The sequence below is a fragment of the Convolutriloba macropyga genome, chromosome 13 (assembly GCF_964194025.1).
Source record: "Convolutriloba macropyga chromosome 13, txConMacr16.3, whole genome shotgun sequence".
NCBI classification, from domain to species: Eukaryota; Metazoa; Xenacoelomorpha; order Acoela; family Convolutidae; genus Convolutriloba; species Convolutriloba macropyga.
The window spans coordinates 11,781,703-11,809,391 of NC_134480.1; the positions used below are offsets into that span (position 1 = coordinate 11,781,703).

Genomic DNA, 27,689 nt, shown 5'->3' on the forward strand with positions numbered 1-27,689 from the left:
CAAGTTTAGTCCAATTTTCTTTAATTAAGTTCATTGATTTTTTCACATCAAAGTTAGTTCGAATAGGGTAGCGGCAGTGCGCTGCAAAAGTTAAGCTTAATATTATCTTTTTTAGTCATGTTTCTAAATTGCAATTTCAATCGCTACTGATTCAATTAATTCATTAATTTGGCCGCAGAATTGGGTAACAAAATTTTGGAGTGGTTCCAAAAAGAAACATTTCTGATTAACCTTTAGTTCCCGTAGTAGATTTCCGGCACAATCCTTCAGTTGACTGGAAGGACTATTTCAATGCTAATTTTTTTTACTGAGATTTTCTAGCTGAAAAGTGATAGTCAACTTAGATATTTGATTAAAATCTGGCCTCAATATTAAAAGTTCAAATTGAAGTTAATTTAGTACTCAAGAAAGCGAAATAGCATTTAGATTTAAAAATACAACAGGAAAAGGTCACACCAAAAAGCTCTAATCAAAATTTGGTGCACTATTGGGTATTGATTACCTGTAATCTATGACCAAACTACAGGTTTTCTCCTTCTTCTCTGTGCTTAGCTTCCCAATTTTCCAATTTTTAGCAGCACCTTTAAGCAAAATGGATAGGATTTCCCATTTCACGCAGCAGCACATTCTCGAATGCGAGTCCTACCAAACCATCGTTTTTCTGCTTGAATCCTTTCTCTTGGGTCACTGTGCTCTCTACCTGTTGAAAGGTGTCAACACTATTTCCTTCGGTTGCTATAGCGGGAAGAGGAAAACGAGAGTTGAACTCTATTGGGTTCTCGTTTACATATAACAATTTAGATGAATTTGGGGAACCTTTTGTCCGCATAAAAATTCTGTTTTCTACGCGGAATTGATTCCACAAATTGTTTTTCACAAAACCAAAAAAATTTCGCGGAGTTCATTGACATTTTGTCGCTGGCGAATTCCACAGAATTCAATACGAACGCAAATTAGATCAAAAATAGATTTTTCAGTTGGGTAGGATTTCTGCACCGTGATGTATAATTATGAGATATAAGTTTCATATAATTTTGATATACAATTTCGATATATAACTTCGATATATAACTCTAGTTGTCATATATATTATTGATTCATGATTCACATTCTGATATGATTGCAATGTAAAATCAATTATTAGTATCATATTTTAGCGCAAGTTGGTACAAACATTAAAAAAACATGCAACTATATCAACAAAATTCATTTATCAGGTTAACGAGATCGCCACATTCCTTATTACTTTATCCATTGATTTTATTTCACCTTTAACTTTTTAACTAATAAACCATGACATAAATAATCAACCTTTAATAAGCATCTTTCGTGAAATAACTATAACAAAATAATCATGACATTTCGTGATTAAATTTTGCGCGTTGAAACTTTTCTAGATCAGAATTTGTAGTTCACCTAGCATATTCATCCAACCTTTGACAAATCCATATACCAACAACAAACAATACAATAAAGTCAAATCACTTCTCTATACAATTTTGTTTGCAGAGCATAATGACAACTTTAGTTCGTTCGATATTTTTTCTGCAGCTTGCAGCATTCGGTTACACTTGGAGAAATAAAGAGCCAGAAAAGTGTCCAGATTTGAAAGGGGACCATTTGCATCTGAGTTTGGCTGGAACCTGGTTTGAAATCAAGAGATCCAGGGACTCATATGAGACGGAGGAACTGCCCTTCTTGTGCCCTAAACTCAACATCAGTTTCTGGGACCACGGATACGGTAGAATAGATTAAACACCTCGTTCAATCATTCTATAATTGTTTTTTAGCAAATATTCAGAGTTTTTTCTCAAAGTTCCGCTCGTTATTTCTGAACTGTTTCTACTGAAACTCAGGACAGTGGTTATTGAAGATCCCCTCAGAATTTATTAATATTGTTTATTACTATTCAAAGAGGCTTAATCTTCCAACACGGCTTTGTCCGCAAACTTTGGAAACAAAACATGGAATGGTTTAATGTTCGAATTCTAAATTTTAAAGATGTTTCGAAATAAGCACACTTCTGAGTTTCAGCAGACAGATACAAAATAATTCAATTTCCCGGAATAAAAACTGGCACATTTTAAGAACAGCTCTTCAAAAAAGTGCTCAGCAAAACAACATTGCAATTTGGGTTGTGAAGAAAAAGAGTTGACATTTTCGAAACATCAGAAATAAAAAACCGTGACGTTCAAGTAAAATTTTAAGAATTTTTTTTATTGTGACTTATTATTTTGCTGTCATTTTTAAAACTCAAAACTCGGATAATCAAACTGCATTGGCAACTCAAAATTTTTCAGTTTTCAAATTTGTCCAAGCCCTTTCTTTTTACGTGCTCCTTTCTCAAGGCATGTCCTTTCGGCTTTCAATTTAAATTCATCCTCCTTAAGCTGAAATATATATCACCAGACTGCCCAACGCATTGCTCTAAAATTAGGTAAAACATGATAAAACGAACTATCACTTACCCAAACGACCACAAGTCCATTTTTTGAAGTTTTCGCAATATTAAAAAAGCAGTTAAAATTGACCAAAAATTTTGTTTGCAATAAAATTTGTCTGCAATGAAATTTTGTGTGCTATAAAATTGTTTGCTAATTGTTCCGACCCCCACTTTAGTGGGGAGGGGGGAACTATATACTCAAATGAGTTTTTTTGGCGAAAAAATTTTGGCCCATCGATATATTCATTGTAGAGTGTTGTGAGTGGTATCATTAAAAAGCACTTACATCCTAGAATAGAATATACAATTTAAAAGATTATTTTAGAATTTAGCTTTTTAGAGTTAACGAGGTTTAAAGTTTTGTGAATATTCTACAGTTTTTATTCACTTTTTCAGTACTTTTGGCCAAAATTTGGCACATTTTTGCTAATTTTATTTAATATAAGTTAAAATTTCAAAAAAAGTGTTATTGATACCATTAGAGATAGAAAGGCGTTGTCTAAATAATTGATTCGAGTTTCTTTGGCTAAAACTTTAGATAAAATTTTCAAAACTCAGACCCTTTTAATAAAAATTGCGTTTTGTGTTTTGCTTTTTTGGTCCACTCTGTTAAGCTATTTGAATCTCCTCGCTCTACAAAAGTCTTCTGGAAATAAGTTTTTGCCGTTTTTAAAATTTTGACTCGATAATTGTACAACTTGCATCATTGTTTTTTTTACAATGTTTCTAGTTTTTCACCCAACAATTGGTGTAATTCCCAAACATTTGGAACACTTTGGAGATTTGTTGCTTGCGCGGCAAAATCAGGTTTGATATTATTGTGGATTCTTACAATCAGATTTTTTTTAGTTTTCATTTTGCTGCTGCCTTTTTTCAAATATTTGGCTTTGTTTTTTAATATTAACTGACTAAATTTTTTTTCACGGCCTCATTAATGACACGTGAAAATGAGGCCGACTGTGGATATAGTTTGTGTTCAAAGAACCTAATGGTTTTCACGGCTTTTATGAAGTGTTTTAGTAAACCTCAGCTGATTTCTTGTATTCCGCATTCAGTTGTTATTCCTTTTGCAGTCTGATTACTAAGTCTAACCATTCAAAGATCAAAATTGCTCCTATAATAGGTGTAAGTGAACCTGTACCATGCATTGGGTTGTTACTTATTGTCTTCTTTTAAGTCAATTTCAGTGATGTTTTGATCTTGTCAATATTTTATATTTTACAAATTAATCTGTGGCGGATTGTTCTAAAAAGACGGTTTCTTGATTTAGATACTACGAGATTTCATACAGAATTTTGTAATTGTTGTGCATAGTTGCTCATTTTTTGGTGTTATTTTTTGTGTGGTAAATGGTCGCACTACATTACAATTTAACCGAAAATTTATTATATAACTTTTAACTGAATTTATTTTTTGTTTACATAACATATGGTTTTCAGGGCTGCGACACCATCATCTTTCAGAATTTAGTAGATTTCTTATTTTTGCCATGTTTTTGGTTTTATTTTTTGTCTTATGCCAAATAGTGGATTATAAGAAGATCTCAGTGGACAACTATAGAAAATCAAACAAACATAATAACTGATATCGGTATATAGCTAATGGTTTTTTTGACTTTCAAATTAATTATTTAAAATTTTTTTTAAATTATCCCTTTTTGTTCTTGTTGGCATTCTTTTAGTATGTTACTTTATTGTTTTGTTTTTTAACTTAGTCTCATTTTTGAGAGATATCTTTAACGTTTTGGACAAAACAATTACTTTTCTGCTTGTTAAATGAGTTAACTGATGTCTTCAGGGCTTAGAAACTGCTTTCAAATGGTATATGGTAAAATTAGATACTGTTCGATTTTTGTGGTTCTTTTTGCTGATGTTCAAAATAGACGCAAATTAAATTTTAATTTTGTCGCGGTCAACACCCTATAAATTTAATGGCTTGAAAACTGTGGTTTTTTAAAGTTGTTTATGAACTTTTTTAGTTCAGCTTGTATTTAATGTTATTTTATAGTATTATGACTTAATACCATTAAAAACAGGCACAATTAGTTTTTGGAATGTTTGCAAACTATACTATTTTCTATTTTAGTCGAAAGCTTATGTTGACTATGAGTGTTCAGAAAATTTGTTTTTTTTATAATTAAAAAAGACGCAATGGATTTCTGAAAACTACCAATCTTAATGCTACTAAGTTGTAACTTATCATCTCTATAGACAAGTCACGTCCCTTATCTTTTGAACTACCATTTGCTTTTTTAGCGGTTTTATGTAGAGCAATTGGTTTTTCTTTTTGTTACAACCAGTTTTCAAAAAGTATTAGTGATATTTGAATTTCCGCCCATTTTTGTAGTTCTTTTTTAATTTTTGTTCACAGTATCACAATTATGGGTGGTCCTCTGGTCATTTAACAGAAAAAACGCAGTCAAAATTTTTTGACATCCATAGCGATCAGTTTAATTTTTAATTGGTTGGGAAATCCCTTTCATGCAAATTTTTTCTGCAATTTGTTTTGCAAGTTTTTTTTTCTTTTTGGCTGTTTTTGTCGCTCTTATTGTAGTCGTATGACATATCCTGGATAATGGAAGATCTCATTTGTTCAATAATTTCGTTTGATCCATAAAATTTCTAATCTGTTTGACTTTAATTTCTTTCAAAAAAGGCAACGTTTTATTAAACTTTGCCCTTTTGCTCATTTTTGTCGACTTGTTACCAATTCGCATGAGGAAAAGTCCCATACTTTATGAAGTGCAGGCGGGTTAATCTTCTGTAGTAAAAGTTTTATCTGATACCAATTTGGTTTGGTTATTAATGGTTTTCAAAAAAAGTGATAACGAGTTTTGGTCGCGATTAGTATTTTTAATTATTTGATTTTTATCGTCGTCTTTTCTGATAGTCATATTATTGTAGTCACAGGTCTTATCAGCCCTCTAAGGCAGATAGACTGTTTTATTCATTTAGTAATTTGTAAATGATATGTTGATGTGTTAAATTTTTTTCATCTCTTCCTCGTTTTGTAGACAATTAAGAGAAAAATGTTTATGAGCGGGGTCGGAACTTTATGTGCGAACGCACATTACCAAGCTTCCAAGCTTCCCTGTTTAATGAGGTTGAAAAACATCATCAATTTTCTGTGTGCAGAAATGTTTGTAATCTTGAGTTTTTTCTCTTAGGGACTCAGAGTTTGGGAATGTTTAAAAAATACAAAAGCGACTATTGACTAAAATGGTCTCTGAGATAATTTTTTACTCATGTGAAACGTTTCAAAGGTTTTCCAAAAAGTTTTTTAGAATTGACGACTCACTATATAGGTTATAGGTAACAAATTTGATGAAAAGTATCCTGCAGGTTTTCTGTGTCTATCGGTTCATCAAGTGAGGTAAAAAAATTAAATTTGCTGAGCAAAAAAGTTCTTTTATGAAAAGAAAAATAAAATGTCTCACGTTTGAGATTGTTGGAAGATATTTCGAGAAGCATTTGTTTGGAACAGATTGACTGGTTTTGAGAAATATTCTAAATCAGAAAAAAATTATTTTCATAATTGTTTTTCTAAAACAATTTAGGTACAATTGAATAGGGTTTTTCGCTGAAACAGAAAAAAGCTATTTTTTTTATAAAGCATTAAAATGATAGGTAAAACTTGATCAATTGATCCCACTATTAAAGTATTTTTCAAAAATATAATAAATCCTTTGACTCGTTAGTTCTCAGGGATCAAAATGTAAAATTTTTTGCCCACCCCGGAGGAGACTGGATGGCTAAATTGAAAGATCATGGGAGACTTATGGTTATCTTGTCAATTATCGTTGAAGCTTCCCCCGATACTTTTTCGTGTATTTAATGGGATACAAAAAAACACAAATAAATTGAATATCTTTATTATAATACTGAGAATTTTAGAATCTCGAAATACATTTTTTTCAGACAGAAATAGTCACTGCTTCTTACAGTTTTAGAACATCTTGCAAAAATGGAAGTGTTTATTTCGGTTGGGATTAACCGAAGCTCATTTATTCTTGCCTTTGATAATTTCGTAATTTTATGTTGAAAATAAAATGGATTTCTTTTGTGTTTTGATTACATTAACTTTTTGATTTGAACAGAGAGTACAAAATTGCAGCTTTATAGGTTGTAAAATTTGTCTTGAAAATTGGAAATTGTTTTTCTGTTCATCTGCTGATCATGTTCAATCGCAGTAAATTTGCTTGTTTGCAAGTTCTTGCAAGATGGCATTCAAAGTCAGATGGGGTAGTGTCCGCCATCCAGTAAATGTCAATTAGTGTGGCAAAATTCTGTTTTTTTTTTGTTCCGCCGCCTTGTGGATACTTTTAACGTTTTGCCTGACTGTGAACAGACTTAATACGCTTCTCCTATTCTTCAGTTATTTCAGTTTTATAATAATACCATTATATCATGACATTCGTTTATATTACTACAAGTGAGCAATTTATCAATTTTTGACGTACCTCCATTTCAACTCTTCGAAAAAAATTAACTCTTCGGAAAAAGCAAGTCATTTGTTCTACTTATAACTTATGAAGAAAATGAACATTTTCAGCTCGTTTTTTTAAATATTGCTAAGAGCTGATTATCAGTTCAGTCCTGGAACTTGCCATCTAATCAATTACAAATTTAGGTTGGCACTTGTGTACATCAAAGACAGCCTCAAAACCTCACTCGCAGGCAACAATTTCCATTTCTCAATTCCAACACCAACCTAATAGTCTCCAATTCACATCAGAGGGCGCTTTTATCACTACTGCCGGTGAAAATTACCCAAAATTCAACGACCCTAACTTTTTCATTGTTCACGTCGGAGATGAGTTTCTCGTGACTTATTCATGTAAATATGAGTATCTAAAAGGTGTTCAACAGTCGGCTTCAATTTATTCACGCGTCAAGTTCCCAAACAAACACAATGTCGGAAGAATCGAGAAGGTTTTGAAGGATAACAAAATTAATTTGCGACTTGAAAATATGGACCAGAGAGATTGCAGAGACATCGAGTACGAAAAATACGGAGAATTGATAAGATCTGTGGGTGGCCTAATGGTAGTTGACAGCAAAATTGGTTCAAAGGAATCGTTACAAAAATTGCGAGAAATTGACGAACATTTTGTATACATGGTATATTTCCGATGTCTTCAAAGCGCAAAAACGTATGCAGAAATCGATGCGTGTACTATTCGCTACAAGGAGGACAAAGTTCAATTTAATAATTGGATGAGCTAATTGCTTATTCAAACAATCAAACACACCCCTCCCCCCCCCCCGGTAGATTACGCAAAAATTTATGATTTTTTTAGGAGTACTTCCAGTTTGATGTTTGTTAGACTTCGTCCACTGATCAGTAATGGTCAGACGTCTGATCAGATTTGTTTGAAAACTGTGATCTTTGATCAGACTATCAACCAGATTTTGATCTCTACCAGCATTAGGAGCCAGCGCTCCTACGTTCAATTAATACTATTAATTAACAGTATTGAGCTAATGTGCGGAATTGGGCAATCAGTAAAAGACAAAAACATTGAAGAACTTACCAGATGGTATAATTGTTCAATTGTCACCATATCCCGGACTGTGAGGCCTTTTAAGATACGTTTTTTTTGGAATTAAAGAGGTAAAATGTACCAAATTGTCAGCTTTATTAGGAACGGGCTCTGGCTCGTAATGAGACTATGTGATCCAGACATAGATCTTTCGCATGACTAAACAACTTGACGAGTTTGCGACTTTTGGGCGATGGAAGCGCTCTCTGATCTGACCAATCAATTCTTTGTCTTCTTCCGTAATTTAAACTCCAATTTTGGACAGACGATGTTCCATTTTTATTTTTCATTGAACGTACTTGCACTTCACACAAAATATGTAATTTTTGCTTATCGGTGGCTGTCAAAGCAAGTTTAAAACTAAGATAAGTTTAAATCACTCTAAAAAATTTGCAAGTAAATTGATTTTAAAATGCAGGTAAATTTACCTACAATTAGCAAGTAAATTGTTCTATAATGCAACTTAACTAGAACTACCTGCAATTCTAAGTAAAATTGCCTGAAATGTACCTAGAAATTGCAGTGTTAACCTACTAGAATATTACCACCTATCTAGCAAAATATTTTTCTAGGCAGTTCTACCTGCAGTTTGATGTAAAAATTGCAGGTAGAGTTACCTAGAAATTTCATTTTGAAGGTGATCATTTTGCTGAAAATACTTGCAAAATCTAGGTAAATTGATTGCAATTAATTTTACCTAAAATTTTACCTGCAAAAATTTTTCCAGGTATTTCTGCCTGCAAAGCTTTAATTAAATTTGCAGGTACAGAAACCTAAAAATTGTTTTGCAGGTAAAACTCTAGGTAAATCTATATAATTCTTATTTTGTTGTTGTTTTGAATTTGCAGGTAATTTGAGCTGTACCCATGTAATCTTTGATGGGAATAAAAGTTCTAAAAAGCCTCAACCTCGGTAATTAGATTTCATTTATTGGGTAATAATCTATCGTTTCCAAGCTCTGGAAATAACTTTTAAAATAGCTTCAATTTACTGTCAGTTTTCTTCAATACAAAAATTTTTGCGAGTCAGCTTTACAGGCGTACATAGTAAATTACATTACGTGGCAAATGTCCAATGATTCAAATTTGTGCCCATGCACTTTAAATTTAATACATTTTGTACACATGGTATATTTCCGATGTCTTCAAAGCGCAAAAACGTATGCAGAAATTGATGCGTGTACTATTCGCTAAAAGGAGGACAAATTTCAATTTGATAATTGGATGAGCTAATGAGCTAATTGCTTTATGCTTTGATTAAAAAACAATCAAACACACCCCTCCCCACCGGTAGATTACGCAAAAATTTATAATTTTTTTGAGGAGTACTTCCAGTTTGATGTTTGTTAGACTTCGTCCACTGATCAGTAATGGTCAGACGTCTGATCAGATTCGTTTGAAAACTGTGATCTTTGATCAGACTATCAACCAGATTTTGATCTCTACCAGCATTAGGAGCCAGCGCTCCTACGTTCAATTAATGCTATTAATTAACAGTATTGAGCTAATGTCTGGAATTGGGCAATCAGTAAAGGACAAAAACATTGAAAAACTTACCAATTGGTATAATTGTTCAATTGTCATCATATCCCGGACTGTGAGGCCTTTTAAGATACGTTTTTTTGGAATTAAAGAGGTAAAATGTACCAAATTGTCAACTTTATTAGGAACGGGCTCTGGCTCGTAATGAGACTCTGTGATCCAGACATAGATCTTTCGCAAGACTAAACAACTTGACGAGTTTGCGACTTTTGGGCGATGGAATCGCTCTCTGATCTGACCAATCAATTCTTTGTCTTCTTCCGTAATTTAAACTCCAATTTTGGACAGACGATGTTCCATTTTTATTTTTCATTGAACGTACTTGCATTCCACACAAAATATGTAATTTTTGCTTATCGGTGGCTGTCAAAGCAAGTTTAAAACTAAGATAAGTTTAAATCACTCTAAAAAATTTGCAAGTAAATTGATTTTAAAATGCAGGTAAATTTACCTACAATTAGCAAGTAAATTGTTCTATAATGCAACTTAACTAGAACTACCTGCAATTCTAAGTAAAATTGCCTGAAATGTACCTAGAAGTTGCAGTGTTAACCTACTAGAATATTACCACCTATCTAGCAAAATATTTTTCTAGGCAGTTCTACCTGCAATTTGATGTAAAAATTGCAGGTAGAGTTACCTAGAAATTTCATTTTGAAGGTGATCATTTTGGTGAAAATACTTGCAAAATCTAGGTAAATTGATTGCAATTAATTTTACCTAAAATTTTACCTGCAAAAATTTTTCCAGGTATTTCTGCCTGCAAAGCTTTAATTAAATTTGCAGGTAGAGAAAACTAAAAATTGTTTTGCAGGTAAAACTCTAGGTAAATCTATATAATTCTTATTTTGTTGTTGTTTTGAATTTGCAGGTAATTTGAGCTGTACCCATGTAATCTTTGATGGGAATAAAAGTTCTAAAAAGCCTCAACCTCGGTATTTAGATTTCCTTTATTGGGTAATAATCTATCGTTTCCAAGCTCTGGAAATAACTTTTAAAATAGCTTCAATTTACTGTTTTTTTTCTTCAATACAAAAATTTTTGCGAGTCAGCTTTACAGGCGTACATAGTAAATTACATTACGTGGCAAATGTCCAATGATGCAAATTTGTGCCCATGCACTTTAAATTTAATACATTTTGTACACATGGTATATTTCCGATGTCTTCAAAGCGCAAAAACGTATGCAGAAATTGATGCGTGTACTATTCGCTAAAAGGAGGACAAATTTCAATTTGATAATTGGATGAGCTAATGAGCTAATTGCTTTATGCTTTGATTAAAAATCAATCAAACACACCCCTCCCCCCCGGTAGATTACGCAAAAATTTATAAATTTTTTGAGGAGTACTTCCAGTTTGATGTTTGTTAGACTTCGTCCACTGATCAGTAATGGTCAGACGTCTGATCAGATTTGTTTGAAAACTGTGATCATTGATCAGACTATCAACCAGATTTTGATCTCTACCAGCATTAGGAGCCAGCGCTCCTACGTTCAATTAATGCTATTAATTAACAGTATTGAGCTAATGTCTGGAATTGGGCAATCAGTAAAGGACAAAAACATTGAAAAACTTATCAATTGGTATAATTGTTCAATTGTCACCATATCCCGGACTGTGAGGCCTTTTAAGATACGTTTTTTTGGAATTAAAGAGGTAAAATGTACCAAATTGTCAACTTTATTAGGAACGGGCTCTGGCTCGTAATGAGACTATGTGATCCAGACATAGATCTTTCGCAAGACTAAACAACTTGACGAGTTTGCGACTTTTGGGCGATGGAAGCACTCTCTGATCTGACCAATCAATTCTTTGTCTTCTTCCGTAATTTAAACTCCAATTTTGGACAGACGATGTTCCATTTTTATTTTTCATTGAACGTACTTGCACTCCACACAAAATATGTAATTTTTGCTTATCGGTGGCTGTCAAAGCAAGTTTAAAACTAAGATAAGTTTAAATCACTCTAAAAAATTTGCAAGTAAATTGATTTTAAAATGCAGGTAAATTTACTTACAATTAGCAAGTAAATTGTTCTATAATGCAACTTAACTAGAACTACCTGAAATTCTAAGTAAAATTGCCTGAAATGTACCTAGAAATTGCAGTGTTAACCTACTAGAATATTACCACCTATCTAGCAAAATATTTTTCTAGGCAGTTCTACCTGCAATTTGATGTAAAAATTGCAGGTAGAGTTACCTAGAAATTTCATTTTGAAGGTGATCATTTTGGTGAAAATACTTGCAAATTCTAGGTAAATTGATTGCAATTAATTTTACCTAAAAATTTACCTGCAAAAATATTTCCAGGAATTTCTGCCTGCAAAGCTTTAATTAAATTTGCAGGTAGAGAAACCTAAAAATTGTTTTGCAGGTAAAACTCTAGATAAATCTATATAATTCTTATTTTGTTGTTGTTTTGAATTTGCAGGTAATTTCTAGATAATGTATTCTAGATAAAATGCACGCATCTTTTTTGCTGGTAATATTGCAGGTATTGTTACCTGCAGTTTTGTTTACCCGCAAACGTTGCTGGTAATTTTATCTAGACTTTTTTTAGAGTGTGCTCCTGTCAACGATAAATTTTGAAGACATAGAAAAATAATTTGTTTGAACTGCTGCAAATTTTTGAGATCAAAAGTTTTTGATTGCAAAAGGTTCAAAGCTCAGCCACTAAAATTGGGCTAGCTAAGGTTGAGCTGTTCTCCACACCTTGCTATGTGTTTACAGATTGGCGCTTTTATCGTCCAAAATCTGGTGCGACAGAATTTTTTTCGAAACCAAATGATGTCAGTTGAGCTGTACCCATATAATCTTTGATGGTAATAAAAGTTCTAAAAAGCCTCAACCTCGGTATTTAGATTTCATTTATTGGGTAATAATCTATCGTTTCCAAGCTCTGGAAATAACTTTTAAAAGAGCTTCAATTTACTGTCAATTTTCTTCAATACAAAAATTTTTGCGAGTCAACTTTACAGGCGTACATAGTAAATTACATTACGTGGCAAATGTCCAATGATGCAAATTTGTGCCCATGCACTTCAAATTTAACACAGCATCATATCACGCCCAATCTTGTAAGTGATCTTGCACAATCGTAATTTCTCTTTACAAAAAGGCGGCAACTTGCAAGATCGAGTAAGGATTTTTCAAGATGCGCGCATAAGATCACGTTGCTGATTGTAAATTTTTCGCATAGTTTAGCCAAAAATGATGTGACGGTCTTAATTTCCATTTTAGGACTTATTGGTGCAAATTCATTTTATTCTTTAAAGTCGACTTATTTATAGCATTGCACTTCATTGGACTATGGTAAACGTTTCAGATTCAAAAGATATTCCTTACCCAATACATGGACAAATTCTTGAGCCTTTAAATTTAAGCATATTTTGCATGGGTCAAAATTTGATCGATGATACAAACTGTAATTTAAGTTTCAAACTTCAGTTAACCATTGTAATGCTACTTTGCAACAATGTAAGAGTTTTGTACACCAGCGCCTATCGTACAAGATTCTTGCAAGGAAAATTTATTTCAATTCTTGCCAGAAATTTGAAAGAAAATTGGAAAAACTCTACAGTGGAATTTTTCTCGCTAGATTACCGCAACATTTTGAATTCTGCGATTACTAAGGGGGAGCTGCTGAAAAAACTAATACGAAAATTTTTGTTGATTTTTAAATTTTGCTATACCAACTTAATTATATATAACGCGACAAAACTATGAAGTTATTATACCGATATAACGAGATATACTTCACATTACATTCAAATTAACCCAAATCATTATATTCAATTTTTTCGCTCAAAATTAACACGCGAATGAGATAGTTGTGACCACATATATTTCGCACTTTTCAAGTTTGTTGTTGTCCCTCTTTTCAGACTTGTTTCACTTTTCCGTCAGGTTACTTTTCTCAACGAAGAGCTCCCTTAATCTCCATCTTGACCCAAACTGCCAACCATTTCTCGGGAAAAGTACCCGCGTTTCTTTTCTTCGCCCAAACGATCCAGCATTTCTTGGGTAAAATACCCCCGTTTCTTTCCGTCTTCGCCGAGGTGATCAAGCATTTCGCGGGTGAAGAACCCTCGCTTGTCAAGAGAGTCGAGGTACTCGGGGTCAAAGAAGTCTCGTTTCTCCTCTTCGTTGGCGAGTCCTTTCAGTGCCTCATTTCTGAAGTAGGCTCGTTTGCTGCTGGGTCTCAAGAAGCTGTGAACCTGAAATTATACCCAAGTTTTCAATTAGTTTTTAAAGGGTGTTTAATAGGGACAAATTACCCAATTTCATTTTACACAAAGCCATTATACCCAACCTGTCGTTTTACCCAATGCCATTATACCCAACCTGTCGTTTTACCCAATGCCATTTTAAATAAGTTGATCTGGGTAAAACGGCAATGGGTAAAACGACATTGGGTAAAATTGCATTGAGTAAAATGGAATTGGGTAAATTGTCATGAAAACTTTTAAAAGATTAACTTCAATTTCACTCTTTTTATGTTGCAAATTGCACTGAATTTTTTTTATTGGTATGTTATAAATGACGCATAAATGATAAAATTTTAGCGAAGCGTTCAAAAATATCGACTAACATCTATTCTGAAAAAAACTCAAGCAAGGCGAAATGCTTAAACTGCTATCGAACATAAAATTGTTTTTGAACTGTTTTGAAGCGTCTTAGTGTTTTCTCTCATTGAATGTCTGGAAAAGTTTCCATTTGCGCAAATATTTTCCATTAAAATGCGACCAAGCAATAAAAGATCCCCCCCCCCCTCGATTTTGCGTGTTTTTATATAAATTTTTTGAGGGGGAAGGGGCAAGTAATACAAGGAAGCCCGTGTCAGAGTTCGGATAGTTAATTACAAACCAAGTATCTCTTTTCCTCCTCGTTATCTCCCAGTTCTCTCTTGTGGGCTTTATTCAGAAAGTACCCCCTCTTTTCGTCCAGTTCCTCATCTTCCAGATCAGTCGCTTTCACAGCCGAAAAAGCCCACAGGGTCATAAGCAGGGCGAAAGCGTACATATTGAGGGACAGAAATTTAATCATGTTGAGGTTGTCTCTCTAACGGGTTTCTAAACAGCAAAAAATTCAACTCACTGCCCCTACCTAACGCCAAGTTAAGTTCAGCACTGAATCAGAACGAATTCAGACCGTTATCAGTACTGATTCAGAGTCTGATTCAGGTCACATTTTGCCCTGAATTTGTCTGAATCAGACTCTGAATCAGGCTCTGAACTTTCTCTGATTCAGACTCTGATTCAGACTCTTCCATGGAACAGGAATTAGGAACTGTACAACTTATCTCTTTTCGACAGAAAAAAATTGAACTATTTCACAACGATTTCAATTAATTTGTGGCTAAAAACGTCATGATTTATAACGATTTTGCAATCTTTGCAGGTGTTCAAACAATTATGGAATGTACGCATGTCATCAAGACATGTCAGGATGCAGCATGAAAACTTAGGGTCACCAGATTCTGCTAGCGCATACCAAATGTCGAGAAAATCAAAATTTTGCTATCTTGGTAAGACAGATCAAATTCCGTTTCAGTGATGGAGGGAGCTCCAATTTCTTGATGAGGGGCCATAACTTTTTTTGCGAGGGGCCATACCAAATGATTTGCGTTCATTGACAAATCGTTCATCGGAGCATTCTTTCGTGAGAAATTAAATTGATAGTAAAGGCGATAATCCATTTTTTGGTTTGTTATGGAAAAAAATTAAGCTTAAAATTATTAAAAATTCCAACTAATATTTTCAAGGTTATAATGCTTATTTTGCAGACCACCTCAATGTTAGATACTTTTTTTTCTAAAAGCGATTAAAAGGTCCCTTAATAATTTAACTCCCCTAATTTCCTTAAGGATCACCAAAATTTTTGTTTCATGAGAGATAGAAGCAATAATAGTTTCTACTAAGTCTTTCTAAATTTATATTTTAGAAAGACTTTCACGGAAAATTATATTTTTTTCACAAATTTTTTCTTGTTAAAAAAATTAACACACGCACACACGCACGCACACACACATGCACACACACACAAACGCACACAAATACACAAGCACACACACACACACACACACACACACACATCATAATGGTAGAACTTACGTTCTGAAAATATGATGTTTCTTGCTTGGTTTTTGAAAAGTTACAAATGAATGTTGTCATTCAAAATTTTACTAGCCGTATAATATATTTCAAATTGCAGTTCAGATTTTCTTTAATAGGTTTCAACAAAGGTCATGCAAAAACTTCTTCAAATTTTTGTGTAGGTAATTTGAATAACTGACGTCAAAATTGAGAAAAAGAAGCTATAAACAGTGTTATTTTTGTTTGTGTTAAAACATCACAAATTTTATTGTTGAAAAGAAACGATTTTATGTTTCTTTGTCCGGTTCCTGCTCAGGCTTCTCAGATATAAATGCAAATGAAAAAAGTGTTATGGCATTCACTACTTTTATCAGCTTCACTTGTTAAAAGCAGCGAAACAAAGTGGAACAAATGTATTCAGAAACAAATGTCTTCAGAGATTTTTGGAGAAAAAAAGGAGTAGCATTGCGTGCTAAGGACAAAAAACCTTGAAAGCTGAATTTTTTAGCAAATTTGCACCCCAAAAAATAATATGGTAAGAATTGCATTTCGAAAGAGGCTCATTGTGACCACCCTGGCTGCAAACTCGAATATACCGCTATTTTTTTCAATTTTTACCCAAAAGCCTCCTTGAAAAAATAAATTATTGCAGAAGACGCTTCATAGAGTGAGGTTAAATTTTTGATTTTGATATAACTATCGACTAGCAAACATAGAGAAAAAAAATGTCAGGAAAAAAAAATTTACATTCTCTGCGGCATTCTTGATATATTCGGCCAAATCGTCTAAAGCTCATTTTCTTGAAACTGTCTTAAACCTCAATGGCCAAAGTATGATTTTTTTCCTCAGGTGAGGTTATTTTTCAAAAGTATACACTAAGGTTAATTTAAATGGTTTTCACCGTATCAAAGTATATGATATAGTCAAAAGAGTGAAAAATGTTTTTAAAAATTACTCCCTAAAGGATTGATGTCACACAAAAGCTGGCACATTTATGGTAATCAAATTCAACGATAATCAATGCAAGTGACATTTTTCCAGTATCGCTCTAATACCTTTAATGATGTTCGATTTGTTCATTATTAAGAATTTGATAAAAAATATTCAGGTTTTCTGGTTTTGTTTTTCCTTATTAAGTAAGCATTTGACTTAGTCTGTTTAACTACCTGTGCGTATTGCCGACCTCGCTTTCCAACAGTTATTTCTCAGTTTTTAGGGTTAAAAACAATAGAAAATGCAATTTGTGATGCTTTTGTAGAAAAATATTTCAATTGGCAAATATCACCTTTTGGCGCCTTTAATGATTTTTTGGACAATTTCTCCACTGACAACAATTTTTTCTAACTTAAAACAGTTAAATATTTGTTTCCCTTTTAAGAGTCGTGTGTTTTGCAAAAATCAATGCAAACGAACATAGCAAACACAGAAAAAGAACCTAAACTACGTAAAGAAAATTTTGCAAAAAGTTTTTATATAAATGTCACAAAAAAAAGTTTTGATGCTTAAAAAAGTTTGTTACGGAACAATCGAATGCCTTTTTGTATTCACTTTTTGATTATACTCTTATTAGCCTAGTCTTAACTAGGCAAATAACTATAGTGAAGTTACAAGATGATTTCAACTTGAAGCCGCCAGGTATTGTGGTGCATTGTTGAAAATATCAGTGAAAGATCTGAGTGTTACTTTGTTCTTGAGCAAACAGTTCATGAGGTACGACAACGTGTTTGCTTCTTTTTCTTGTTTTGATTCTACTTACGGTTTCAGTATCAAAATGCGCTTCTGTAAAAATTTCAAATAATTCTATGAAGCAGTTCTTCAACTGTCAAATTTTTCAAAAATTATTAGACAGACATCTTTAGATTTTAATGACCAGCAAAAAAAGAGCTTTTGGGAAAAAAAATGCTGAGAAAACTTAATAGAGAAAATTGGGAGAAAACTCATTCCTATGATCTCAAAGAACTCATAATGAATCCGCAAAACAGCTTTCGTTTAGCAGTAAAAAGGATGCCGGAAGAGCAGAAAACCAAGATTGAAGCGCTGTTCTGTTAGCCAGAGAAAAAACATACATTGTTAATATTGTTGCCAAAATTTTTTAAAATATGGATGCTAAAACCGAGTGAAGAGATAATTGCAGAGTCAGAGATGGTACAGAGCATTGTGCTTTTGCAGAGTAAAAAATATGATCAGAGCTGAAACAGGGCATTCGCAGATTTAAAAACTCATTTTGTGTTGCTATTCAGATTATTTTTAAATTAAAAGTAAAATAATTATTGTTTTGACGCCTCTTGAGGGGGGAGGAACTATATGCTCAAATGGGTCTTTTCTTGTTTAGTCAACTTTGACCGATCGATATATTGATTGTAGAGAGATGTGAGTGGTATCATTAAAAAGCCAGTCCAGCGTAAAATATGAAATTAAAAAGAGGTAATTGAAATTCGTTTTCTGGAGCGATTTATCTGGGTTTAAATTTTTGTGAATATTAGACCGAATTGCGTTAAATTTATTTACATTTTCCGGAATTTTTGCCTAAAGTTCCGCCAATTTGCTAAAATAAGTAAGAATTCTTAACAATAATACTGTTGATTTCATTTTTAAAGACAAAAAAGTATTGTTGACAATTTTGAATTAACTTTTGCCTAAAATTTTGGCTAGATACTCCAAAATTCAGACTTTTCTTCAAAAATTGCCCGAAATAAGCTTCTTTAGTCCACTTTGATTAAATTTGCTCTTTTTTGATCCTTTAACTAACAATTTATCTAGGTCTATAATATTCAAAACAATTGAGTGTTCTTAATGAACCAACAGCAAAAGCACGGTTGGTTTCGGTCCAATCTTGGACTGTTAAAATAAAAGAACAGAACAATTCAAATCAAATCTCACCTTTGATAGGTCCAAATAACTTCATTAACAGTTCCATATTATTGTTTCTAGTTTAAATACTCAAACGTTCTAGTCGTTTTGACTTTTTAAAAAAAATAATTTCTTATTGAAATTTGCCACTATTTTTCCTCTTAATTTGGGTAACTTGTAGCTGAATGTCAGCAAAGAAGGAAAGCTTCTTAATCTTACAGAAATAAATGTTAATCTTTTTAGCGGTTTTACGCGTTAAATTAAACTTTCTGTCGAAAATACTACTAGATTTCACATTTTTTTTTATTTTTCTGCATCGGCCCAGTTTGCACGATTTTTTTCTTGTTTTGTCACAAATTCACGTTGCTGACAGATCACGTATTACTTTTTTGACGTGGTAATAAGGAACAATTGCAATTTTAAAAGTCTTCAGATGCATAGATTAAGGTTTTAACGGCTTCGACAACCCTTTCTTGACGAATTTAACTGAAATTTTTACATTTGTCGTTGACTGTCGTTCTTACTTTGTCTTTGTTATCGCATGAAATTTCCAGGATAAGGACAGGTCTCATTTGCTTTTTATGGAGGAATAAAGGAACCTAGATTCTGATTTGAGCAGATAGCTGATGGCTTTCATAACTTCGAAAACAACTGTTTTCAAAAGAAAAAGCACTTTTCAACATCGCCGATTCGTTCTTTTTTGTCTATTTCTTACCTAGTTTCGCTAATCGCAGGTCAGAAAGGACCTTATTTTTGTCAAAGGAGGAAGGTGCAAGTAAATAAAATTATTGTTTGTTTTTAAGAACTGGTTTTGATTTTAATCAATCCGACATGGGTTTTTTTCGCAAGATAATTGTTTGTTGTTTTTTCTTCATATGACGGTCTTTTTGTAGACGAAAGACATATTCTCAATAATCACAACCACTGAACAGTGTCAATCGCTTTCTGTGGACAAATAGACGAGGGTATTTAATTGTTTCGTTTCGTAGCTAATGGTTTCCATGACTTTGAAAAAAATTGTTTTCGAAAAAACATAAAAATTATTAGTTAATTTTGATTTGTTTGTTTCTCTGTGTACTTCTTACCTATTCTCATTGCAAAGCTGTCTTGTATCACATGACAGGAGATCGAAAAAACACAATTGGACAGATTTTGAGGAGTAAAACATGACTTTACGGCTTCGACAGCGTTCCCTCGCAAGTTTTAATTGAAGTTTTGTTTGTTGTCTCTATTTGTTGTTCTTTTTGTAGCCGCAAAAAACTAAATAATGACAGGTTTTAATGCCCTCCTTTCGGAGGATTTTGTGACCATTAACATGTTGGATAGTTTCAATTGCTATCTATTTGCTTGCATTGCTTTGAAACTAATTGTTTTCAAAATATAAACCAGTTTTTAACTTTGCAGTTTCTTGTTTCTTTTGTCTAAATGAAACCGATTTATTTTGTGCAGTGGTCCCATATAAATATTTTCTAGTGAAGTTCAAGTTTTTTTCTTCAATTTCAGTTCTATCCGATGCTATTTTGACATTGTTAATAAGTTTTCTTTTACAAAAATGGACATAATTTTTTGGGTGTAATTGAAGTTTGTTGTAATTGTTGTTTGATTTATTGTTCGTTTTGACTTGCTTTCCTAATTATGGCTGATCTCATCAATCTAATGGGGCTTTTTTTACCCCACGGAGTGACTTGCGTTGGAGGCGATCTTTTTGTTCATACACATTTTTTTGGAAAACACTTGAGTTTTTGGGGGTTTTCTCTCTGTTCCTTATTTGGTAGACATTTATGCCAAAAATGTCGATAAGCGGGGTCGGAACTTTATGTGCAAAAGCAAAGTACGGAGCCTCCTTGTTTGTATTATTCGTTTTATAATTGGTATCGCATTTAAGGGTCGTACAATTCCTAGTGATATTCAAAATGATACGTTTCCAGATTCCCAGAATGACATTCTACTTAATATGACTGCAAATGAATAGTTCAAGCTCCAATTTTTTATAATAAACAGGAGATATAAAGCTGTATACACAAAAAACTCCGAAGATCAGCTAGGAATCTATTTCTATTTAAGTTTTCCATTTGAAGAAACGATGTAAAAACATAATGGACTTCAATAGTTTTTTATTAAAAACCTAACGAAATGCAATCAATAAAATAAGGAAGTATTTGGCGAAAATAAAGAAAACGTAGAAAATAGTTTTTACCAATTTCCTTGCCAAAATAAATAGATATGACAAGTTTTAAAATGTGTAAACGACGAGAATTAGTTTTGTACCGTATTTTCAGTAGAATGCTTAATTTATCTGTAAATTATAAAAATTGACATTAGATGTTCAATTTGCAGTCGCTGCGCAAATTTTGCCCAGTTTTAAAAGTTTTAAAAATGCGACTTCTGCAACTTAAGTTAAAAGTATTTATCTCAATTTTACAATTTCAAACTGTCCTCATCCAGGATGTTAGTTTTGCAAATTAGAAAGTAAATTTTAGTAAGTATTTAAAAAATAATTGAACCAAAACAAGCATGAACAAAAATAAACAAGAACAATGAAAAGAAAAAAAATGATTGAACAAGAAACCAAATGTGTATCTCGGATAGTGTTAGCCCAGCAAATAAGATCTTAATCATCTTTTTTTGGATGTCATGTGCTCTGTTCATGATACAATATTCAATGAATATATCTATTATCGAAAAAATGTACTTAAAGAAAAAATTGTTCAGCTCAATAGCTATATATATAAAATAGGCTCTATGATTGACAAAAATAGAGCAGTGCTCAATAGTTTATGTATCAAGTTTTAAGGGCTCAAACAACAAATAAATGATGTTGGGATAATAAGAATGTCTCTACAAGCTTACATAGCTGTTAACCATCATGGCTGGTCAATTGGCAGAAGTTAAAATTAGCCGACGCACTTTTAGTCGACAATTAAGCAAAAAAATGAACTCGAAAACCACAATTCGTGATGATTAGCCGAGAGCAAAAAAGCGTCCCTTAGTGTTAAAATAAACATTTTTTTAAAAATAACTAATGGCTAAATGCCATGCCCTAGCGGCCCCTAGATCTCATCCGAGCAAAATATCACTATTAAAATTAATATTTCTAATATTACTAGTTAGATAAACCATTCCGGTGTTTGTCAGTTTTTTTTGTCCTTATAAAATTTTATCGGCAATTGGCGTCTTCTAGTTTGTGTGTTGGCTGATACATCTACCCCGTTCTACTATGTAATTTGAAAATAAATTACAAAATGCAATGTAAAGGTGGGTGCTATGAATATCACCTTGGTTTAGGCCTGGACTTATGAAAAGACCATGCTCGAACAAAAAGTGGCATGAAAAGACAACGCTGGGCTCAAACAGCCCACGAAAAGAACTTAGCTGAACGTAATTGTTCAGCTAGACTTTGGCTCGACCAAAATTCTTGATGCCCGACTTTAGTTTGACCCAAATATGATGCTCAACTTTACCTCAAACTAAAATGTTCATGCTGGACCCAAAAAATTTACAAATGCACTGAAAATTGGCTCTTGCTTATAACGTAGTCAACGAGTTTTATCGCTCAAATTTTTCAATGTTTCTCATATTTTCTGTGCTAAATCATGACACACTAAACGTAATGCTGATGAAATGTCAATTGTTAGAGTTTTGTTAACTAATTGAATTCAGCCAAACAGATTCGCTATATTGGTTAGTTCCGAAAACTAATTTATCTTAAGATTTCGATAATTCTTAATAGTTCTTGGCAAAATTCCACCTGTATTTCTAAGGTGAACTGCCTGTTGCAACGTTCTTTTGGTATTGCTTGTAGGTGATACATATCTACGGAACGAAATAAAGAAAAGTTAACTGTAATTAATCTATTAATCCCACAAAATGCGCTCCTCGACTCATGAAAAGACCATGCTCGAGCTATCAAAAGACCATGCTCAACCTTAAATTGCTATGACGAAGAAGCTGGACCGTGTATTTATAGTCAATATTGGACCTCCTACTAGAATTATAAAGTATTCAAACTGCTATTACAAAATATAAAGATTTCAAACTGCTATTACAAAATGTGTAAGGAAAATTGAGTCAATTGAGTAGAAAACATTTTTTGGAAATGCAAAAGAATCACTACTTTTTTGTCGTAGAACTTGCTAACAAACTTCAATGTCCGAATGAAGAGGAATAAAGCGGGATTTCGGTGCCAATAATTATTTTTTTAAAAAATACTTTTTTTATTCAGGACGTCAAACATAACTTACTTTGAAAATTTTACGAGGTAGAAAAAAAAATTCTTCAAGAAAATTTTTGTTTTCTGAATTAAATCAAGGCTGTTTTATGTGATAGTTTTTGTTGTTCGCACAAAAGCAAAAATTGTAGCCCAAATCTGCCGTTATCAGAAAATACCCAGCTACTTACTATCACAATCAAAGTGAATTAAAATAATATAACCAAACTTTCATGTAGTTCTAAATGTTCCGTCAAATCTGTAACCTCGAATCCATTTTTGATACTGAGAATTTTTTGACTAAACTCAATTTACCTCAAGCAATATTCTCAATTCTCAGATTTTCTTTAAAACTCTTTTAGGAGCGATTTGCTTTAAAATTATAAGTTTGACCGAAGCCATAAATTACATAGAAAAAAATTGTTTCAAACTTACACGACACTGGTTGGCTTTGTTTTTTATAACTAGAGGACAATTTGGGCGTGTTACAAAAAAGAGATTCTCTAGGAAAGTGGAAAATGTGAAAGAGTAAATTTGGGAATATCACAGACGAACTCTCTCACGTGGAAAAATTGAAACGGAGGCAAATAATGAATTTTTTTAACCAACACAAAAAGGTGATAAACTTTCGGTTATTTTCTTTGGTTATTTTTAATAAACAAATGATAATAACTTCGCGGCCACTTTTTCCGTTTTTGAAGTGAACGAACAAACAATCGGGCCTTTTAACTGAATTTGTTTATTTCCGCTTTTGTTTATCTCAGAAAGATATACAAAAAAGGCTTGTTTCCGCCCATAATAATGGAACCGATAGCAAAATATTGAAATTGGTCTAATGGCTTGAAAGTTTTCCAAGACAGGTGGGAAAAAGGAAAAGAAAATTTTGCCCGAGAACTGCCCAAAATTTGTCTGATTATAAAAGATTGTAGAGTGTTGGGGGAAAAAAGGGGCGGAACCTCACTCACTCAGATTAAGTGAACTCAACATTTGTTTAATCACGATGGTTTAGTTTGCGGTTACTTTGAAAAATTGGCTTTATGAAGACCCACAACTTTAAAAGCTTTCTATGTTTTTTGCAGTTCAATTGCACACATTGGCATCAAAATGGCGAGAAAGTGTTTCACACTTTTCTTTTGAGTGCCTGAAAATCGAAAAAAAAGCAATATTAAAAAAGTTCAAAGAAAAACAACCAAAGACAAAAAATTACAGTGATTGGTTGTTTTGTCGATGAATTTTTAGTACAATTAGTTCGCCCTCAAGACGTTGTTTGAACTTATAAGATATAATTTTAAGAACTTCACCAACTTCCATCATTGTTTATTACAGAAGATTGCTTCTGGGACTCTTAAGACTACCCAGTGAAATGAAACATTATTGCCATGATGAGAAACATGATAAAACATGGTAAAGCTTGCAGGAACACGATAGAAAAATCTTGAAAGAAAACATCAAAGTATGCACGAACTTATATGATTTTTGCATGGGTATAAAGAATAAATTGGCAATATTTTCGAGAAAGACTAAACTTGAGTTGACAAGACATATATGAATAAAACAAAAATTCAATAGCAACTGAAAAAAACTTTGCGTGAATCTCTCAGATTATACAAGATTTATCAAATATTGACAATAAATATCACGAATGTTGGAAAACACTACTCCCGTCAGTTTATTAACCAACAAATGAGCCACATTATTCCTGTATAATGACAATTTTAATTGAATGCCAGTATAGAATCTGAATATTTAGGGTGAAGGTTTTATCTTATTCACAATTCCACAACTGATCCTGGAATCTATCTTTAGAGAAAACTACTGGACTGGATAGTAACTTCACAAACATACTACTCTTAACTACACTAAAGGGTTATACCAGGCTCTCCGTTCAAGTCCTAAAGAAAGTATTTTCAGGCGCTATAGAACTGCAGTCAATTGCCAATAATATTGATGATATTAGAATATGTTTGTAATGCCTCTCTATGTTCTATGAAATTTTAGCTTCTAAGAAGTGTTTTACCAAATGAAATAAATTGGTGACTCTAAGACTGAGAATTATACCAGGTCATCAATTCACTTTCTAATTAATCGATCAACCAATATTCTTAAAACAAAAAGTAGATGACGTGAAGAGCTCGTCTGTGTTCACTCCACAACCCAACCAGACGAGTATTAACCAACTTGATAGAACGTTAAGACATTGCCCATCAGGTACTTCAGGTTACTGCAGACCGTTTTAATTGTCTACTTGGTTCACCATTCCATATTACATGGCTTAACTTAACTTGCCAAATCTTCTACGAGCAGGCAGGCCTTTCCTCAGAGTGGCTGATTGGCCAAATAATACTCTCAGAATTCAATCGTTTTGATGTTGTCCGGGATTCGATGCTGTCCTCCAGTTCGTTAACCTAACTTAACCTAATTATTGATTGGTTGATCACTACTTTACTAGTCACCAAATAAATTTAAATCCAATAAATTGAAGCTAGGTTCCGTATGATTTCAGATCCTTAGAGATGTATTGTGAAGTTACTAAAGTTGTACAATTACACTGTTGATTAACAGAAAACCGAAAGAAACGATTAAGTTTTACCCAATCTTAATTATTACAAGGCTATGGTTCCTTCAGAACAACTAGTTACAAATGCCTATGAGTGCCAAGTATCGAAGCGTTCAGCAAAAACCTACTAGATACCAGTTTAAGCTCTACTAAGTTATAAGAAAGGTTCTAAAAGGAGAAAGTAGTGGAAAGTTTGCTAAGTTAATCTTACGAAAAGTGTAGTTACCAGAGTATACTAGTTCAAACAATTTTTATAATATTCAGTTCCACGACAGAGATCTGTTAACTCACTCGTCTAATAAAGTTTACTCCGCATTTCGGATTATCACGATAATATATTTTTTTCAGACTGCTCTCGGTTACAAAAATTGGCTAAAATTGAGCCGTATATATACTGCTTATCTATGTTTGTTTATGATAGTTTAGTCCTATTTTTATCAAATGTTCCGAATCTTTGGGTGAAAAATACCTTTTTGGGAAAAGACATTGATAACCTAGACCCGTAATTTGGGTTTCTAATCCAATATTACATGGGTGAGAATTTTGATGTTCGATCTCTGATATAATCTTTATCAGAGTCCATAATTACTTATTCAACCGTTCTCATCAGTTTAAATTTCTTCACCATTATTATCTTCGTACAGTTTCATATTTAGAATTCGCTTTTGTGTTGGGAATAACTCAAGGTCAGTATTAATTTGGTTCTTTTCCGAAAAACGCTTAAGTTTAACTTTCCATTCCTACATGCCACCATCCGGACTAAACTATTCTCCTGAATAGTACAAATTAGTATAACGCAAAGATATATAAAAGCACCATCACCATATGTTGGTACGAGAGTTTTTTTAATCAGCGTTTGTCTCCTCATTGCGCATTTTCTCAACTAACTTTACTCTCTCTCTTCAAACTGCATGTCAGTTCCAATATCTCGTTGATCATCGTTGGACAAATTGTGAATATGTTTTGTAGTGTTTTTGGACTTGTAACACTTCTTCGCTGCCCAGACAGCCAAAAAGACAAATGCAAGACACCATAAGGAGAAAACAAGCCAGCTCTTTAAATGTATGCATTGTTGACCCATGGCGAAAAGACTTGAAGTAGTTTTCATCAGAGAGTTGTTGATGGATTTTGTCTACCATCTCACTGACTAATTCAGGCATGACATCAACCGTAGGGACATCCTTGAGTTCCCTTAAGCAACATCAAATTCTGACTCTCTTCTGTAGGAGTGACCGTTGGAATGCTCGGGATGTTGAAAGCGGTATCCGGTAGTTCGGGAGTTGTGATTGATGTTATTAGTCCACTGTGTTGAAGACAATATGCTGGTTCGGGCAACATGACCAGTCCATTCTTCGGGTGAACCAGTTTTCCATCGCAGGGGGGATGTACTAGGCAACTTTTACAGGCTGGTACACGGTTTTGAAAACTTTCTTCCCCTACTGTACGTTATGTTATAAAGAAATTGTTGATCGTCTGCCGCGTTGAGGAGATACATAGAGTTCCCAAGAGTTCATCAAATTCTGACTCTCTTCTGTAGGAGTGACCGTTGGAATGCTCGGGATGTTGAAAGCGGTATCCGGTAGTTCGGGAGTTGTGATTGATGTTATTAGTCCACTGTGTTGAAGACAATATGCTGGTTCGGGCAACATGACCAGTCCATTCTTCGGGTGAACCAGTTTTCCATCGCAGGGGGGATGTACTAGGCAACTTTTACAGGCTGGTACACGGTTTTGAAAACTTTCTTCCCCCACTGTACGTTATGTTATAAAGAAATTGTTGATCGTCTGCCGCGTTGAGGAGATACATAGAGTTCCCAAGGTAGATTGCTGTCGGTAAAATTGGCAATTCCGTTACTTCTCGTGTGCAAGTCTTCAAAGCAGCTACCTCGTAATTGTATAGGAGTGAAGTCAAGCAGAGTTGATTTTGCGCGCTCAGCAAAGCTACTGGCTTGGTGCAAAGTATCAGCAATTGTGTCCCCAAACAAGACATATATTCCTCACTCTTCATTTCGGCATAGCTTTCTTCTCGCCTCGATACGATCAAATAGTTCCTTTCTAATTTTAGATTTGCGGCCATCGTTGTGTTCTTGATTGGTTGTGGCAGAGGAATTGCTTTGTAGGCATCTTGAATTGGTTCACCACTGCATACTGGCACCTCCATTGTGATTAACAGTCCGTGTGGATTGCAAGAAACATTTCTCACTAAGGGCAGGCTGTAAAGTAAACTTGAGTGGTTGTTTGGAATTGAACACTTTTCATCTCCCAGCTTCAGAGTGGTAATTTTTTTCCGTAAATCCTCGTAGGGTACTAGTGCGGCTGGCAGCATTCCCTTGGATAGCACTTCAATGCTTGTAATAAATATGTTTCCCTGTTCCGTCAAATATAGTGTCTGTACTTGCAACTCGCCTTGCATAGCATTGAGAGTCCATGATACGTTGTTAATTGCACATT

The 27,689-nt window shown here is 33.5% G+C and overlaps 2 protein-coding genes across 2 annotated transcripts; one reads left to right on the forward strand and one right to left on the reverse strand.

Moving 5' to 3' along the window:
* The first annotated feature begins 1,465 nt into the window (after window positions 1–1,465).
* Window positions 1,466–7,931, forward strand: LOC142351590 (uncharacterized). Its single transcript, XM_075403706.1, has 2 exons — window positions 1,466–1,741; window positions 7,073–7,931. The coding sequence occupies exons 1-2, from the start codon at window positions 1,516–1,518 to the stop codon at window positions 7,666–7,668; spliced, it is 822 nt and encodes a 273-aa protein (XP_075259821.1). The 5' UTR covers window positions 1,466–1,515; the 3' UTR covers window positions 7,669–7,931.
* Window positions 7,932–13,182: 5,251 nt separating this feature from the next.
* LOC142351557 (uncharacterized) lies at window positions 13,183–23,346 on the reverse strand. The gene is made up of 3 exons (XM_075403643.1): window positions 23,118–23,346; window positions 14,397–14,602; window positions 13,183–13,747 (listed from the first exon to the last, which is right to left on the reverse strand). The coding sequence occupies exons 2-3, from the start codon at window positions 14,574–14,576 to the stop codon at window positions 13,463–13,465; spliced, it is 465 nt and encodes a 154-aa protein (XP_075259758.1). The 5' UTR covers window positions 14,577–14,602; window positions 23,118–23,346; the 3' UTR covers window positions 13,183–13,462.
* Window positions 23,347–27,689: the final 4,343 nt, after the last annotated feature.